The following is a 17967-nucleotide window of genomic DNA, read 5'->3' on the forward strand; positions in this document are numbered from 1 at the left end:
TAACTGATCAGATTGTGTTTCGGTATCAGATGAGACATCAAATTTAAAAACTATGTTGCCAGTGCAAAAGCGGTACCAATGCAGCGTAAGGTTTGAGTGATCTACGGTGTTGGAGCTCAAGAGGCACACAGAGTGCAGTCATATACTGTAGTTTTAACATCCACGATGGATAGATGGCAAGACGGTATATATTCTAAATGTAAAAAAAAAGGTTTTGAAAGATGCCCTTCATATCGGGATGGACAGAGGAAGAGACTGATACGATTTTAAAGTTCTTTTACTTGTTTATAAGGCTTTAAATTACCTTGCGCCTCCATACATCAGAGATTTCCTTTCATATTATGTTCCGGGCAGATCACTGCTTTTCTTTTAAATGTTCCTTACGTGTCCCATAAAAGTACACGGTGAGAGTGTGTTCTGTTTTTATGCCCCTAAACTGTGGAACTCACTGCCTCTGGATATTGGAATGACGAGCTCTCTCTGTATTTTTTAAAAGGAAATTATTATTTTTTAATCTGGCTTTTAATTTCTGAGTTATGTCGTAGCTTTACTTTTTAAGTTTGAATCATTTTATCCCTGGTGTTTATTTTATTTCAACATTTTATTGTTGTAATTTTCAGTCTTGCAAAATCTATTGTTGTCTACTTTTTTGTTGTTTTTTATTGTTTTGTCTGTGTTGTTTTAATCTTGCATGTTTGTATAGAAGGTGCTATATAAATAAAGTTGAGTTGATACAGAGAGCCCATTTAAAGCCCCAAAAAGCTCTATGAGTAAAACATGTTAAGGAGGTATTTCAGAGATGCCCGGTTCTCTCAATTTCTCAACAGGACGCAGCAGGAAAGCTGAAAGCAATGCTGACCACACTGTCAGGTACACAGCCAGAGAGAGAGATGAGCCAAGCGGAGAGAAGAGGTAGTGTGTGTGCCACTGCCAGCAACACACAGCTTCAAAAGAAAAATGAGGAGTTGAAAGACGTAAACTGTGGGAGTGTGTAATTTCTAGAAGCTTAAGTGGGAGTCTGGGGGTCAGCGTGGTCGCACAGTATTAGCTCTCCAGGTGTTTGGAAGTTTTCTCTCTTGAACTCGCTTCTTATATTTTTCCTGCTCTTTCATTCCTTAAGCCGCTCCGGGGGGGAACCTAAGACGCTAGGCATCTGCCTGACTCGACGAGGCGATGAGGCCAACAGAGGAAGAGGAGGATGGAATTACCCCGACAGCGTTTTCCACCCAACAAATTAAGTTGGAATTGGTGGAGGACGGTAATGTGATACATATCTGCCAATGGGTAACTGTCCACTCGGTGAAAGATTTGATGGGATGTGTTTTTAATGCTTTTTTTAGCCGAGAAGAAAACACAGTGACCTTGTGGAGGATCTGCCAGGCTGCAGCTGTTCACATTCTTTCGAGGCGGTCTGTGTATTTGAACTGGCACCTATGCTTTGTGCTGTCTCTTCACCACCAACAATTAGGTTTCCCTATTGCCAAATAATACAAAAAATTGAGGAAATATGGGCTGTCTCGATGTAACCCTGTGGTTCTCCGCTGTTGAATCCAACACATATGAAAGCATTTGAGCGCAGTTGAAAAGAACTGTGGTGTGCTGCTTTTATCCTCTGAGATACGAAACTGACAAACGCTACAGACTGGACGGCTGAGCTACCAGAATAGTTTGATGGAACAAAAACAATGTGCCAATCATTCCAAGTCATACAGCGCCATATGTCCTCAGAACCAGCTTTCCTGTAAGGAGTATAGCTTCTGAGGTGCTGAAAGAACAGCGGTCAACCAAACTGTTTACTTATCCCACCATAACAAGTCTGCAAGACTAAAATAGCAACAAAAAAAAAACAGAAGAGGTTCCATCAGGGTTTACGTTAGCTGGCATATGCCAGCTTTTTTGCCAGTATCAGATGAAATTAGGCCAAAATGTAGTTTGGGAAATATGCCAAATAAATAAATTCATTAATAGCACATTAAATATCCTAATATTGTGTGACCTATACCTATATATTGTGTTTAAGATATGTTCCCAAACACTTTAAATATAAACTTATATTATACAAAAGTTTACTGTATATGCTTCCACTGTGATTCTAATCCAATACACTTTTTGAAAAATTCAGCGAACATCTCCTCACGGTCCGTTCTGTGTGTGCACTGAAATAAAATAAGCCAGTGTTCGTACACAGCCAGCTGACTGTGTGAATGGGAAACAAACAAAGTGGCTCAGACCAAGCCACTAGGTACTGAATGTCATTTATGTTTTTTGTTTTTTTTACAATCAAAGCTTCCATTGAGGTTTTTGAATGAAGCTTTGAATGTCTGTCGTCACATTTTATGATGTTTTTCGACTGCAGTGAAAATGTTGTTTTTAAAAGGCTAAAAGCCAACAAATACTGACTGAAGCAGAATATTTTGGTAGATATAATAATGTTGTGAATTTTGGAAATGGTTACATCTGTCTTTTTTCAATAAATTTTGACTTTTGGACTTTGGACTGAGAAACTTACAGAGAGACGAAGAGCACTGCTGCGCTCGCTGTGAGTGGGAATGTGTTTGAGAGAGACAGAGAGAGGATGAGGAGATGGAATATTGCACACAATGTTTCGGTTAAGTATTAAAAATAATAATTTTAATGTCAACGTGATGAATGAAGCTTCAAACTATTCGGTAGGCTTCAGCCCTACGAGCCCCACAACTCTATTTTGAATTTAACAAACGCAGAAATCGGACCGACCAGCCTATCATTCTATTTTTTAGACCGTTTCTTCATTTAAAGTATTTTCAATATGTCAAATGCAGGCTATTATATGGCTATTTAACACATATGCCAAGTAGTTGTTCTATATGGCCGGAATTCTGTAATAATAATGACCATATTGGCCGTCAAAAAAAAGTAAGCCTTGGGTTCCATCATTTAATCTTGAAAATGTGTCTTTCCTCTACATGTGTGACAGTAGAAGTACAGATAGACGCTGGTGTGAACAGACCCTGGAGACACATAGAGAGAGGGAGGACAGTGTTACTGGGTCACGGGGCTACAGAGGGATTGGGTTCCACACTGGATCCCAGCGGAGGGAGAGGAAGCCTGGGGCAGAGAGCAAGCTGTGTGGCCAAACACTGACTGATGCTCTGGGGGGAAATTTCAGCATCGTCAGCAGCACATGGCTCGCCGCTGGAGTTTCTCCTGTCTGTCATACACCCACTTGCACTGCAGATGGCCACTCCAGGGGCTTGAGTAAATAGATTTTTAGTCTGAGTGTGTCTTGTATGTTTCTCACCTGTACAACAGGGCTGGTGTGCGTGTTGGGGAAATTGGTGGGTCTGTTCAGCCACAGAATGAGGTCCTTGCGAGACAGACACGTACTCCTGGGCTGCAACCTTCCTCTCTCCCCCTGAGAGGCTCCGGCTTCCTCTTGACCCTCTTCTTCGAGGCCAAACAGGCGCTGGTGGTGGAGCCGATACGCAGCTTTCAGGGACAGAAAAAGGGCTAACCATCTGTGAGAGAAAATAACAGGAGGCAGGAGAGGAAAAAATGAAATTACAAAAAGAGTTTTGATAGAAATACTTATAAAGAATTCTGCCATCACCATATATCTGCTGTGTAATGTTGGCCACTATTAATTATTGAACAGAAGATGGAAACGCAAAGCCCACCTGGCTAAGGTGCCTTGCAGCATGAGATTGGACATCTCAGCCGGTGAGACGTCGATGAAGCGCAGGAAGGAGAAACAGCTTCCTTTGTCATCACCTGGACGGGTTAAAACAGAAAATAGAGAGAAGAATATGAGACTGAACAAAGAAAGAAAGAAGGAAAAAATGTGGAAACAACAAACAGGGAGAATAGGAAGGAATGACACAAACATCAAAGGAGGAAGAAGAGAAGGGAGGGACTGGGGTGAAACTAGTGGGCTACCACCAGGTCTGAGAAGTGAAGCCAATGCTGAAGTGCCTTAAACTGTCATTCTTTCTAATAGCCAGCAGGGGGTGACTCCTCTGGTTGCAAAAAGAAGTCTGATTGTATAGAAGTCTATGAGAAAATGACCCTACTTCTCACTTGATAACATGAGTTTGTGGTCTCAATTGCAAGTCTTCTTCAAAACAGCATGATGTACATTTAGTAAATTATGGTCCCATTTAGTCAATTCTGGTTGCAGAAAAACCAAGATGGCAAAAGCCAAAATGCCAAACTCAAGGCGTCAAAACGGCAGTACACAAACCGTTGGGTGACGTCACGGTGACTTCGTCCACTTCTCATATACAGTCTGTGGGTGAAACTGAGGTTTGAAACTCCTGGTTCTAACAAGAGCTTTGTGTACGTCTGAATTCAAAAGCGTAATACTGTGCTCACCTTTTCTGTGGAAAAGAGACTGCTGGATGTGATTTGGAGAGAACGGAGACAGCAGCACTTGAAGTAATCTGAGGAGGAAGTAGAGACGGGACAGAGTTACACCACTGAATGTGAGAAAAAGCGAAAGAGACTGAATTTGGGATGATTATCTGACCCACAACATTTCTGAGTATTAATAGCTATAATTGGGGATAATAGCCTGAATCAGCAAATGTGCACAAGAACAGATTCCCGTAGAAAAAGTCAATATTTGACTGTGTTTTACACAGTTATTTAAAATGTAACCCTAACCCTATTCAAAACAAACTCATGCAATAATTGCAATAGACTTGTTTTCATTGGATTTTCGGGCATATTTGCAGAGATCAAGGGTGTACGTGTAGGTAGTGCATCTGTGCAGAAGAGCTTACTTGTTTCTGGCCTGGTTTTGTGCGTGGACGAGGCCGTGGCGGTAGAGGAACTTAGACATGACGTAGGGCTTGAGGGACATGTGGAAAGGAGAGCGTGTCTCCTGGCGCTCAAACAAGTCGGGGTGGTTACACACCTACACACACACACAAGCAGACACAGACAGTGTATTCAGACTACTACTCATGCTTCTGCTTGTTCCAAGACTGCCAACTCATTGTTTAATTGTACACCTCCGATTTTATTTCCACTCATAAAATAAAGGGCTATTATTACATTTGGACCATCCTTTGAAAGTCCACTGTAGACAATAATAATCTGAGTTTTGATAATATGATACTTCAAGTGATCCATTAGGACTAATAACTCTCATCAGTCATCGCGACTGCTGCGTCAGACAAAATAACCATAACTGTTTAAAAGCTGTAATCATCTTGCTGCACTTTATTCTATTTTCGTACTGGAAACCAGAAAAGGACAGGCCGCAGCTCGTACCTTCCTGAACTGCATGACCAGGTTCATGAGGGAGGAGGTGGTGGTGTGGGACTGCTGGGCCGTGCCCATGGAGGACTGCAGCAGGTCCTCGATGGAGATCTTGTTCCTCAGAGCCTGGTAGAGCAGCCGCTGCCGAGACGTCAGCTGGCAGTAGGTCAGGATCTCGATCTGTAGAGGGGGAGAGTAGAACGAGTGTATGTTAACAGTCTTAAAACGATAAACAGATATACACAAACCTGACTGGAGAGGCCAAAAGAAGGAGCTATTAGACTGTGCTACTAAAGCACCATCATTACTACTATCTTGTCTTTTGAGTAAAAGAATGGAAAGAGAAAAGGCTTATTAAGAAGTTCCTGTATGTGCAGTAGGATTTCTTTGATAATAAAATGTTATTATTTTTTCCACATTAACAATAACATCATCATTTTGTTACAAGCCTGAGCTTACTAAAACAGTAAACATATGGACATAACTGTAAGTAAATAAATAATAAAAATAAACAATAATATAATATATAATAAAAAAAAAATTAAATAAGGGAGAAATATAAATAAAATAAAATTAATAAATAAATAAATAAATAAATAAAGATGTTCCGATACCGATTCCGATACCTGAACTTGCGATATCGTCCGTAACCAAGTACCAATCCGATACCAGCGTGATAAATAAAATAGATATTGTTATCATTATTATTATTAAACAGCTTGTTGGATTTTCCAATTTGGAATCGTTGTTTCCATTTTCCTCGCTCTGACTACCATTACTGTTACACTCTCCATTAGCACCGCACTGCTATTGTTTGCATATCGTCATGTGACAAACTACCTGCAATCAGTTCTTCATTGCTGCTCTAAAACAGTAGTTGCCAGTGGCAGCCATGAATCATCCAAGGCGACAGCACGGTGAAGGCTACTGTTTCGGACCAGCGAAGAAGAATTGATTTCCAGTTGAACAAGTTGATTTATTTTCTGTGTTAATAAATTATGGTATCGGAACGGTGCATAGACTGGCGTACTCTACGATACCCGATACCGAATTTTGGGCAGTATCGGATTCATTTCCGATACTGGCATCGGTATCGGAACAACTCTATAAATAAATAAAACGGGTGGGTGTTATGATGCCTTTAGTGTTCCTAACACACTATGACACACTAATACACGATTCCTTCATGTCACTACTCATTTTCATGTTTCACTTCTTCAAAAATGAACGCTTAGAACATCAAAATCTATTTTTATTGGGCCAATGACACTGTAAACCGTCTCATTGGTTTTCTTGAAGTAAGTATGGAATATGTGTAATATGATAACAGTGAATGAAAATCTTCTAAATTGGACTTGGCTCGTAAAAGATTGATTTATAAAGTAAAAGTTGGCTGCGTATATAACATGTGGCTACAGTAGAGATAAATGATGTTATGCCTCCATTATACACACACAGTATTTTCACATAGGCTAAAAATATGTGCATACTTCATGCCCAGTTTGACCCACATTCTTTAAACACACATCTAAATATCTGTTTTTATCTGGTGTCACGGTTTGATGAAAGCAGCGAAACTGAACATCAACAAACCGTAAAGACCCAACCATGAACCGCGAGTGAACCTCGCCAGTTACCGTTGGCTTCAGCGTGCTGACAAAACGACGAGAGAAAGCAACAAGTGGAGAAGAAAAAAAAGGAAGTGGGCTGGCAGGACTCTGTGTGGGTGCGAAAGGAAAGTGAAAAAGACAGATGTGGGGGAGCGGTGAACTCTGCCATTCCTCTGACTCTGTGTATCGAGACTCCCACAGCGTATGAGTGAGTGTGTGTGTGCGTTGTGTGACAGCAAGTGTCCAACATCTGTCAACAGGATCTGCCAGCACAAGCATCGCTCATGAGCTTATTACAACACTTTGTGTGTCATTGCGGTGAGACAGATGGCGGAAGGGTGCAGGTTTAATCAGGAGAGGAGAGACAAAATATTGACAAAATATAATAGAATTATGTCAAATCATATGCCAGAATCTACATGGAAAAAACGTTGGATTTGTGTCCAATTAAATGTGCAGCTCTGGCTAGAAGAAGCTCAGTTCAGCAAACACAGAAAGACAGTTTGCTCCCCTACCTTGTCCGAGAGCTCGTTTTCCACATCCTTCTTGATTCGGCGCAGCATGAAAGGCTTGAGGATCATGTGCAGTCTGGAAAGTTGGTCTGAAACGCAGACATCAAACAGTCGTGTTTAGCTCCAGAACACATCACATGCAACACTGAGCAGAGATTAAAAAATTCAATGCTGGCACACGAATGACAGACTATCCGCATAAATGAGCTGACGTGTTGGCAGCTGCAAAACAGGAGAAGGAAGGAACATATTTTCTCAGAGTTTGCACTCACTCTCGTCGATGGCGGACTTGTTTTCGGCGTGGCTCTCGATGTCCTTGGAGAACCACTCGTTAAACTCTTCATGGGAATCAAACAACGTGGGCATGATGAAGTGCAGCAGGGCCCACAGCTGGGAGACAGTAATAACACACAGTCGTCAACACATCTGTCCCGCTCACAGCGACTCACATGAACACACACACACACACACACACACTATCACACGCTGCTCACCTCGGCCATCGTGTTCTGGATGGGCGTCCCGGTGAGCAGCAGACGGTTTCGACACTGGAACTGCAGGAGGATTTTCCACCGAACACTGAAAACACAGAGGGAAACAGTTTAACACCAATTACTAACAATGTGGAACGCCATTTGTACGTCAGAACATGCTTCTAATTTCAAGATTCAAACTTTTTCAAACATTTTGTGACTAGTTTTATAGATTTTGGCCAAAGTTCTTACACCGTTTTTCAGACTTTCTGTTCATTTTCAAAATGTTTTAAGAACCATATCACTGCTCTGCATGTTCTAGCGTTTTTTTCCCTATGTGGAAAAACCATGGGTTCATCATGGCAATACAGTAGCAGTTGAGTTTCAGATACTACCTTCTTACTGCAGGTACAGATACCCCAAAAATAAGAACCAACTGGGCAAAACATTATTTTATTCCCATGGTATTAACACAATTAAATAAGACGCGGAAGCCTTATATGACGGGGTGTAATATACCCGGGGTGTCATGATTTCAATTGCCTTGACCAAGGATGCTGGGACAGCTGACGCAGCGTTGTTGTGCTGTAATACAAATTGCCTCTCTGAGGATAATCAAGTTTTCTAAACTGAACAAGCCAATTTATTACAAATTACATATCAGACCTATTTAAAAGGAACTACTGGGTTCTGTTCATGTTGGAACTGTATAGAAATCAACTCGCAGACACTTGAATCTCTCCATTATATTATACAGTATATTACTATGTTTTTTGTGTCAAAGGAAAGTCTTGTGGATGGTGTGTTGTTTATCTGATGAAACTAGTGGCTGTGCAATACATTTTTTGTATTTATTATCTTTTATTACATGTTTTTATACTATTTTATGTTTTTATATCTCGTTAACAAAGTTACCAAATGTAATTTCGTTGCATGCCTTCAATGACAATAAAAGTATCTTGAATCTGGGATAGGAAAAATGCAACTATCAATCTATAAAAGGCTGACAAACTTAAACTTAAAATGTATACTAAATGTACTGTATATTAGATTCCATTCATAATGAGTGGGCTGAAACATGCAGAAACACCAGTATGCTCCTCAAACTCTGTAAAAGTATCAACATAATTACATATTTTTAACACACAGGAACCCTGCGATGTGTTTGGTAATACAGTATTACATGATGATAAAGCAGCCATGTTAATGTTTTACTGTACCTGGTGCTGCTTTTCAGCGCCTGGGCCTCATCCAGCACCATGTACTGCCACTTGACCCTCTGAAAGTACTTGACGTCCTGGACCACCAGCTGGTAGCTCGTGATCACCACATGGAACGGTGCGTTTTCCGTGTAAAGGGTTTTCTATTATTCAAACGTAGACACAAACAGCATACAGAGACAGAGTTATGGACTAGAAGAAGAAGAAGAAATGAAGAGCATTTATTGAGCAAACAATACACAACTCGGTGTTCATAATCATCTCTTCCTTACCTGGCTCCAAAATTTCCGAATCACCTTGCGATCGTGAGGATTTCCCCAGTATGGCAACACCTGACGGGACAAATCGGTAAAGTTAAAACAAGAGGAAACAGTGAATCAGTCCGTCAAACTAAAGCGCTAACATTTACTCGTAGCAATGGAATGAAAACAGAGCTACAGTGATGTTCCCTGGGGAAACCTTTAGGGCATAGCATCACGTATGAATCACAGCTTCAGCCGTTGAGTTGTTGATGTAAAAATGTGATGTGAAAAGATTTACACATCATTACATCACTCAACGCATGCTGGCATTCCATTGTTTTCAGTCAGTCTTGCTTTTGAGTGTTCAGGAAGCTTATCTCCAAATTGTGTAATAGGGTCTTTTCACACCTCATTAGCAAAACAGACTGGGATTGATTTACTTTCAAACTCGCAGAGAAAATGGGCATAGTTGAGTGCTGAGCACGGCAAAGAGTTATGCATATTATGGTGTGTGCGTGAGTGTGCACGCAAGCATTGCCGACATATTGATGTGTTTGATGAATCGTTTTTTTTAACATTCAAGAATGCACGCAGCCTGTCAGAGGCCGGTTAAGACGTGCAAAAAGATTTTACAAGTGCAGCCACTCAACAAGCCTCGGAGTCATGTGTTGACAGAGGCAATGTACAAAGTAGTACAATACTGCCCCCTAATGGATAGTTCCAGACATGCTTGCAGCTTTGAGCCCTTAATCCTCGCTTCACAGTTGTTCTCAGATGTTTGACAGAATTTCTAACGAGAGCAAAGCAGCACCGCGTTCACAGTGGAGTGAAAACGACTAAAGAGAGCAGTAGAAATGAGGATGCCAGGGTTCCCGCGGACTGTGTTTTTCGCAGGTGTTTCCGGCCTGCAGCGCCAAGGAATTCTCTCACCTTGAATTTGGGCACAAAGCGGGTGAACTCCTGATGCCAGTTGTTGAGAGTGGATGCAGGAGAGATGATCAGGAACGGACCCCAGATGTTGTCTCTCTGTGCAGGAACAAAAAAAAGAAGAATACATCGTCAACCGCAAACAACAGGTGGTCTTTGTATGTTGTGATAACAGGAAGCCCTGGAGGAACACGGCATGCATGTTCCTGTCAGCGATACCTCAACCCAAAAATTCCACTTTTTCTCCTTTTGGTGTTCTGAGACCAAAACGATCCTAATCAGCTGTTCACTACAATGAAATAAGTCATGTGAGTCATTCAATGAAATGGACGGCCCGAAACAAGGGACCCTTTAAAAGGATGCAGGTGCACAAAGAAGCTGGATGTTAGATGTTTTTCATAAGTCAGCAACAACAGCGGAGACAATTGAATATTCCACAAAGCTTTCTGAAAGTGTGTGATGAATGAAAGCCTTTTGGCCTGGTGGTGCTCTCTCTCTCTCTCTCTCACCTCTGCTAAGTGTGCCAACAGGGCGATGCTCTGGACTGTCTTCCCCAGTCCCATCTCATCTGCCAGGATTCCATTGATTCCCTGCAGAGAGAGAGGAAAACAGAGGAGAAAATAAATCACTCAATGTGTAGAAATATGCACATAAAAATATGGAAACATTTGAATGCCAAAAAAACCTTGTTTGAATTGATTCAGAAATACTGAACCGAGCATCCATGCACAACATCTGCTGACCAAAAAAAGACACTGCAACCGTATTATGTTAGTGGTTGCTCACCACATGAGTGCAGATAATTCCAGGATATCCTAATGCCATATTATTAGTATAACCTTACGAAAACATGAGCATTGAGCTCTTTTAGCAATTCATACCTCTAGCCACAAAATGACTGTGAGACACACTGAGTGTTACAGAAATATCGCCACAAATCAAAGACGCAAAATATCAGCCCTGCAGATCCAGACAGATGTCAGAAATACCTGTTCATAGAGGTTGGCCAGCCAGTTCATGCCCTTCAGTTGGTAACCCTTGAGTTTCCCGTCGAAGATGGTGGGCTGAGGAATCTCTTCGCCCGCATGGATGGACGGGTTGGCGAGGCTGTAGCTCTCTCCGAACCCGGAGCCGGCGCCCGAGGACGAGCCGACGTCTGTGTGTAGCGACGCGCAGCGACTGTCCTTAGCCTCCTCGTCAAACATCCGCGTCTACGGGGAGAGATGTAGAGATTAGCACAAGTATAGACGGGGTAGTGTGTGTGTGTGTGTGTGTGTGATGAGTGTATCTCTAAGGGCGTGAACACGTCAACTTACTTTCTCTTGATGAATCAGGTAGGCTTCTTTGGCATTTCTCAACGCCTGGGCCTTGTAGTAATCGCTATCTGAAATCGCAAACAATCAGCTTGTGCATAAAACAACAGAATCCAATTCATTCCCATACACAAGAGCATATTACTAAAGTCTAAAACCATATTCAAATATGACCATGTATTTTCTAATTAAGATGAAAATAATTAAAGAGTAGGATATGGTCATTAGATTGTAATTGGTGGTGATAAGTGATAAGCCCCTTTGAATGACCTGCTTCATATTTTTTTGTAGTTCACTGCATAAATATCTCTACTGCTCAACAGCATATTAAAACTGTGGGGAAAGAAAAGAATGAAATATAATCCACAGAGAGAAAATAAGCTATAGAGGCAATAAATAGAATGATAAGTGGCCCATTTGGCATTTCATTTGATACCGACATATTTCCGGGGAATTGCTCAACAGTTCCTCAAAGGGACTTAAGTCTCTGCTCCAGCAACAGAATGAATTTGACCGAGCCGTTCATACCGTAGTCCTCCTGATTCATGTTGACCATCACACCTCCTCCGATGTCAATCTGTCTGTGCGCCGCAGTGTCTTCCAGCTTACTCAGAATGTCCTCCTGATCAGTGTCCCCTTCTGGACACCCCGTGTTGGCTTTACCGCCCATGAAATGAGCATACAGCTCCGTCTGGGTGATTAGGAAATTCAGTTTACGCTGCTGACGCTTGGCCTGCGAGGGACAGAGAAAAGCAAGAGAAAATATTTAAAACTTGTGTTGTTTTTCATGTTTTCAAAACTGGTACTGATGCAAATATTCCACCTACTTCTCTCATCTCTTCGTCCAGTTTGCGCTGCTCCAGGGCCTCCTTCTCCGCCCTCTTCCTGTGCTCCTTCTCCACTTTGTCGTATTTCTTCCAGTAAAGCATCATCTCCTTGGTGAGGCGGCGAGCCCGCGGCAACGTCTCCTTGCAGTTCTTCTGAGCCTGGATGGCTGCACGCCGAACCTCTCTCATGCACTGATGAGCCAACTGGGACAAACAAAAAAAAAGAGGTTACATTTTGCAATTAATAATCCACAATGTACCCTTAAAAGTTGAATGTGTTTACTTAACTTACCTTTTTAGCATTGGTCAATACTAAGTTCTTAGCAGAGGTCTTCTGCTTGTACGACTGCAAAATAGGTATAACAGGATAATTAGCACCTTTAAAAATGGTGCTGAATATTTCACCAAAAAAAGGAAAATTCCTGAGCATTCATTTTTGTCAGTGTCGTGCGTACAAACCTTGGGAATCTCCTTTTTAGCGATGGTGAGCCAGACCTTACGTCGGCGTGCGTTCAGCTGCTCGATGGTGAGATGTTTCTTCTTCACCATGGGCAGCGGAGCATCGTGGGAAAACTTTGCGAAGATCTTGGTGATATAAGGACGCCCGTCGTCCAGAAACTCTCCATCTCCTCGTTTCTTCTTTTTCTTCACCTTCTTCAGTTTGGCTAAGGACAAACAAAGGTGAATGAATGATCAAAAATTTGTCAACTATTCCAATAATCATTCAGCTTGTTTTTCCTCGGGACATTGACATAATCACGACTTCAACATTATCCCACAGATTTCTTTTTCTTTTGTCTTTTACCCTTGAATTTCTTCTCATCTTTGATTTTCTTCTTCTTCGGGCCCAGTAGGTGGCGCTGTTGCTCATAGAAGGGGTCATGGGTAGAGAGGAGTCCAGTGCTGTAATACTGATATTGGTGAAGCTGCAGGACAAAAAAAAACACACAGTGATGACATTGAAAAAACACGTCAGAGGTATTCTTAATATTACCAGGCTACTGTGTTTCTGTGTGTTGTGTGTGTGCGTTAGTACCTCCCGGTCGGAGTGGAACTTGCTCTGATGCTGCCTGGTGTAGCGATGTAGCCTCAGCATGTCATGCAGCTCCTCCCGAGACAAACTGAAGTCGGAGTCATCTGAGTCCGTGTCCGAGTCTGTGGTGTCGTCACTCAACAGGATACTCTGCAGGAGACAGAGGAGGAACACGGTTAAAGGAAGTTGAGTTGTGTAATCTATTAATCAACTGAATGCTTGTAGTACGAAAGAGAACATGTGTATAAAATACCTTGAGCCATTTCCTGTTCTTCTTCAGCTTGGAGAAATTGTAGAGGCTAGCTTTATCTGCCTTCTGATCTGTGGAGTTTAAAGGGGCGGGGGCAAAAAATATGAAATCACACCAGTGAGGGCGCGTAGTAACATGTGAATAACAAGAAATATTTACTGAATGCATCTTACCTTTACCCTGCAGCAGAACTCCGTTGAGAGGCTTCCCCTCTGACAGCCCGTCCCCTTGCTCACACGGCTCACTCTTCACCGTCAAAGCTGCGTGCTGAGTGAGTGAGGGGTCCAGGGATAGCCCTGTCCCCAGCGCGCCATCGCTGTCATCGCTGTCATCACTAGAGCATGAGAAGTATGTAGCTGTAAGCCCACTCGTTGCATCCTATATATATCAGATGTTCTCTTTGGGTGTGTATCAGGTAGTATAAATACTGTATCCATGACAGGGGGCATGCTGGGATAGAACATTAGATACTAATGACCTGATCTACTGGATGGTCTGCAGATAGGATGGAAGATTGCCACAATACACACAGTTTTTAAATTAATTTAGCTGCATTTGGTTCAGCTTGCAACCCCATACCAACAACATTGCATTTACAGAACTAATCTCTACAGCCAAGCATGAACTGAAAAGTGTATGTGTCCACCTCAACTCCACTTTGCCTGTACCTGGTTATATCTCCGTTGAAGATAGCAGCAGTCTGGCGCAGGAAACTGTCCAACCTCAGGGATCTTTCCAAGCGCTGCAGGTAGAGAGGTTTGGCCAGGCCGGAGCTCCCTGATGCCCCGGCCTCCAGTCGGCCACCCTGCCCTGACGCCATGCACCACACACACACACACACACACACCTCTGCCCAGCAGGGCAGCAACTTTTACTGCAGAGAGAGAGAAGTAGAGAGGAGATAGAAAGAAAGGGGATAGGCAGATGGCTCAAGGTCAGAGTGAGCAGCATATGACACTGTTAAACTACGGGTTGAATAATGCTCCGCTGTTTTATTTTATTCACCTCAACCATAGCCGGAGGTATGAAGGTTAAAGGATTTGTAAAATGGTTCATGAGAGGCTCATAAGCAGTTTTGCCAATCCAGATTTTCCCAGCTAGTCTGGGATGTGGGAGATAATCTCCTTCTAGCCTGATTCAATCATTGCCTACATCTCAAACTTTGTCATGGTAACAACACTCTCTTCCAATGGCTGGGCATGCAGTATGGGACTGGCAGACTTCATTGAGGAAAAATACAGTATAAACAGTGGACCTACCTTCTCAGTAAGGGATGCCATTGTTCTTGATTCCAAGATAAATGATCAGACAATGGTGGAAATCCCCTAAAAAGAAGAAGAAGAAGCCCACAGTCACACACTGATACTCATATGAAAATAATTAAGTGTTTTTTATGGGAAGTTGGTGCTCTTTTGAAGAAGATTATTTATACACACATCATGTTGGTGCGAGGCTATCAGAACAGCGGACCACTCCATACCACAATATTTTTATTGACTACATTTTGATCCTGCTTGGATCTTCGTCAGGTCAAAATGTTTGAAAATGTGAAAACCACACCCATATTTATCCATAAAGCACACCAATAGACACACAAGCTCTATGATGGCAGGTGTAGTTCATCCAAAAACACCAGCGTGATAAAAACATCCACAAACAATTCACAATTTGATAAAGTACATAAAAACAATAATAGAAAAAGACATACTTCTAATATCATGCTTCTAAATATCAAGCATGTTATTTTATGTCTTATTCTTCATCTCATATTTCTGAAAATCCATCACCTATGTTCAAAAATATTACATTACATTGAGGTAGAGGAAAAAAGGAAAAATATTCCATATTTGTACAATAAATTGAGTTTAAAATTCAAAATAAGATATCTATATCAAATGCCAATATGGGAAAAAAAATACAGACAATGTGAGTGCTCATGATTTTCAAGGAACTTTTCCATAACAACATATATTTTTTACAAATGTTCAAAAAAGCAAACAACAGCTCCTGCAGCATTAGTCGGCCTTTTTCAGTTGCACATGATTTGCTATCATGTTTATAATGTTAATACTTAATTGAAGGAAATGCACTGGCTGAATCATCTCTGCTTTTTTTTTCCAACAAGAGTTGTTTTCCTCTTGTTTATATAACACACAAAAAAAGACCATTATACTGCATAATGTTACTAATTTCATATCAGTCACTTCATCTTATTAAAAAGGTCAGACTGGAAAAATAAAGATAAATTATAATAAAATATATTATAATATAATATATATATAATAATAATTTATAATACATTTTTATTTCACCAATTTCACTATAAATGTGTCTTAGTGACCAAGTATTACTACATTGTCTTAAGTCATGATTTCAGGCAAGTTCAGTCTCATGTGTGTGTTTGAGAGGATCAACATAAATAAAGCCAACTAAAGCCCAGCAAAGAGTTTGGTCCTCTTTTTTAAAAAATGAAGAAAACATGTTGTTATAAATCATATTCATCTTCTTTTGCTTACCCTAGCTAGCTAACAAATCCAGGCTAGACACTGCAAATCTCCCCACTGCGGGACACAATAAAGGAATATCTTATTTTATTTCTGAGTGTGCAAGTGATTGTTTTGACATCTGTAATTACTGCTCATTACATATTCACTTTTACTTTCTGAGGCATGTTCATCATCTCCTGTGTGTGTGTGTGTGTGTGTGTGTGTGAGAGGATGGCAATAACTAAAGCCAACTAAAGCCAAGCAAGTTTGTTTATTTAAATGAAGAAAATATGTTATTATTACTAATATGTATCTTCTTTTGCTTACCCATCGTTATTATGATTAGCTAGCCAAGTATTACTACATTTTATTCTCAGGTATTGTCTTATTTATTGTATTTATCTAGTGTACTATTCATAGATTTTAAGGGCTGAGAGAGAGAGCCAGGGTAAAATGCATTTCATTGCATTTCACTGTACACTGTACTATTAAAATGCATATGACAAATAAACTTGAAACATTGTCTAAGTCGTGATTTCATGTCTGAGTGTGCAAAGTGTCCAGTGACTGTTTTGACATCTGTAATTACTACTCATTACATATTCACTTTTACTTTCTGAGGCCACCTCACTGATTCCTGTGTGAGAGGATGAACATAAATAAAGACAACTAAAGACAACAACTAAAGCCAAGCAAAGAGTTTGATCCTCTTTTTTTAAATAAAGAAACAATGTTATTATACATATCTTCTTTTGCTTACCCATCGTTATTATGATTCAGCTAGCTATTAGCATCCAGGCTAGCATTAGCCAGCTAACCTTGGCTGGGTTGTAGCTTAGCATGCAGGCTAACCCCCGTTAGCTGCCTCGCTGTGTGAGTGTAAGCAGCATAGCTCACTCCTATCATTGATAGTAAAGGGTCAAGGTGTTTTGACACACACAGTGACAGCTTCTTTCTGCTTTAAGTAAACGAACACATCATATATTAGTAGTTGATTTCATAAACATGTAGCCATTAGTTACCACACTCTCCTCTGCTGTCGCTTGTAGCTTTTCATCCTAAACGTGTTAGCTTCACATCAAACACTCCGTTTTGACTCCATTAATATGAAGTATTCAAATCCCGGCCCTGTCTCTTTAAGGCCAACAATGTATTAAGATGATTATTGCTTTTAATGTCTATTCTTTTTAAACAGACTAGTCGCCACTCAGCAAGGCCCCGTCGTCAACCCGCTCCTCCCGTTACCCTGGCAGCGGGTTGGAGCTCTCGGGTTGCCTGGTGACAGAATGATCCCCATGTTTTTAATTCTTTCTCCCTCCTCGGCCATCTTCCCCCCATTGCTCCTTCGTCCATAACAACCACTCTCTCACCTCGGCCCTCGTGTCTCTCTCTCCTCTCCGCTGCTGCTGCCGACTCTCGGTTCTCTCGCTTGACTCCAAAATGGCGGTTAGAGGCGCCGAGCGGAGTACTGGTTGAGCTTTGTGAGTCGGCAGCAGCAGCAGAGAGGCGGCCACTTTCTGTTACTGAGGGAGAGCAGAGACACGACGCCATGGCGAGGGTACAGCAAGGGAGCAGGCGGTTTAATCAATCGCAGAGAGAGGGACGCTCGCTCGTCGACGTCTTAGTGGACATGATTAAGACAAGAAATCCCAGTTTTATCTGTCGCTGATTTACTAAAGCACACGTCCACTATATATGTCATTTTGGAGCGTTTATGCACACTTAATACAAACGCATCGATTATTTTCCGATGTCGATTAATAGCGTCTGCTCATTCCGAAGATTACCGAGCGACGTCTGACGTCATCAGACGGGAACTCCGTTTTAGGTATG

At 41.5% G+C, this 17967-nt stretch overlaps 1 protein-coding gene across 6 annotated transcripts in view; it reads right to left on the reverse strand.

Annotated features, from left to right (window-relative positions):
- ino80 (INO80 complex ATPase subunit) overlaps positions 1-17645 on the reverse strand; it is a 44392-nt gene extending 26747 nt beyond the window's left edge. For 4 of the 6 annotated variants that reach the window (XM_074616405.1, XM_074616407.1, XM_074616402.1 and 1 more), the window contains exons 1-25: positions 17505-17645; positions 14908-14973; positions 14317-14522; positions 13822-13982; positions 13652-13719; positions 13402-13548; positions 13171-13291; positions 12825-13030; positions 12658-12711; positions 12366-12569; positions 12067-12271; positions 11542-11609; positions 11215-11436; positions 10735-10815; positions 10229-10324; positions 9329-9388; positions 9057-9199; positions 7858-7942; positions 7636-7753; positions 7367-7452; positions 5254-5421; positions 4761-4894; positions 4351-4418; positions 3657-3750; positions 3281-3497 (exon numbers count right to left, since the gene is read on the reverse strand). In XM_074616405.1, the coding sequence (XP_074472506.1) occupies positions 3281-3497; positions 3657-3750; positions 4351-4418; positions 4761-4894; positions 5254-5421; positions 7367-7452; positions 7636-7753; positions 7858-7942; positions 9057-9199; positions 9329-9388; positions 10229-10324; positions 10735-10815; positions 11215-11436; positions 11542-11609; positions 12067-12271; positions 12366-12569; positions 12658-12711; positions 12825-13030; positions 13171-13291; positions 13402-13548; positions 13652-13719; positions 13822-13982; positions 14317-14468 (2958 nt within the window). In that variant the 5' untranslated portion in view covers positions 14469-14522; positions 14908-14973; positions 17505-17645. Of the gene's footprint in view, positions 1-3280; positions 3498-3656; positions 3751-4350; positions 4419-4760; positions 4895-5253; positions 5422-7366; positions 7453-7635; positions 7754-7857; positions 7943-9056; positions 9200-9328; positions 9389-10228; positions 10325-10734; positions 10816-11214; positions 11437-11541; positions 11610-12066; positions 12272-12365; positions 12570-12657; positions 12712-12824; positions 13031-13170; positions 13292-13401; positions 13549-13651; positions 13720-13821; positions 13983-14316; positions 14523-14907; positions 14974-16461; positions 16488-17156; positions 17267-17504 lie in introns of those variants that run through there. The other 2 variants (XM_074616404.1, XM_074616403.1) reach the window with 2 other exon arrangements.
- Positions 17646-17967: the final 322 nt, after the last annotated feature.

The sequence above is a fragment of the Sebastes fasciatus genome, chromosome 18 (genome assembly GCF_043250625.1).
Source record: "Sebastes fasciatus isolate fSebFas1 chromosome 18, fSebFas1.pri, whole genome shotgun sequence".
Classification (NCBI taxonomy): domain Eukaryota; kingdom Metazoa; phylum Chordata; class Actinopteri; order Perciformes; family Sebastidae; genus Sebastes; species Sebastes fasciatus.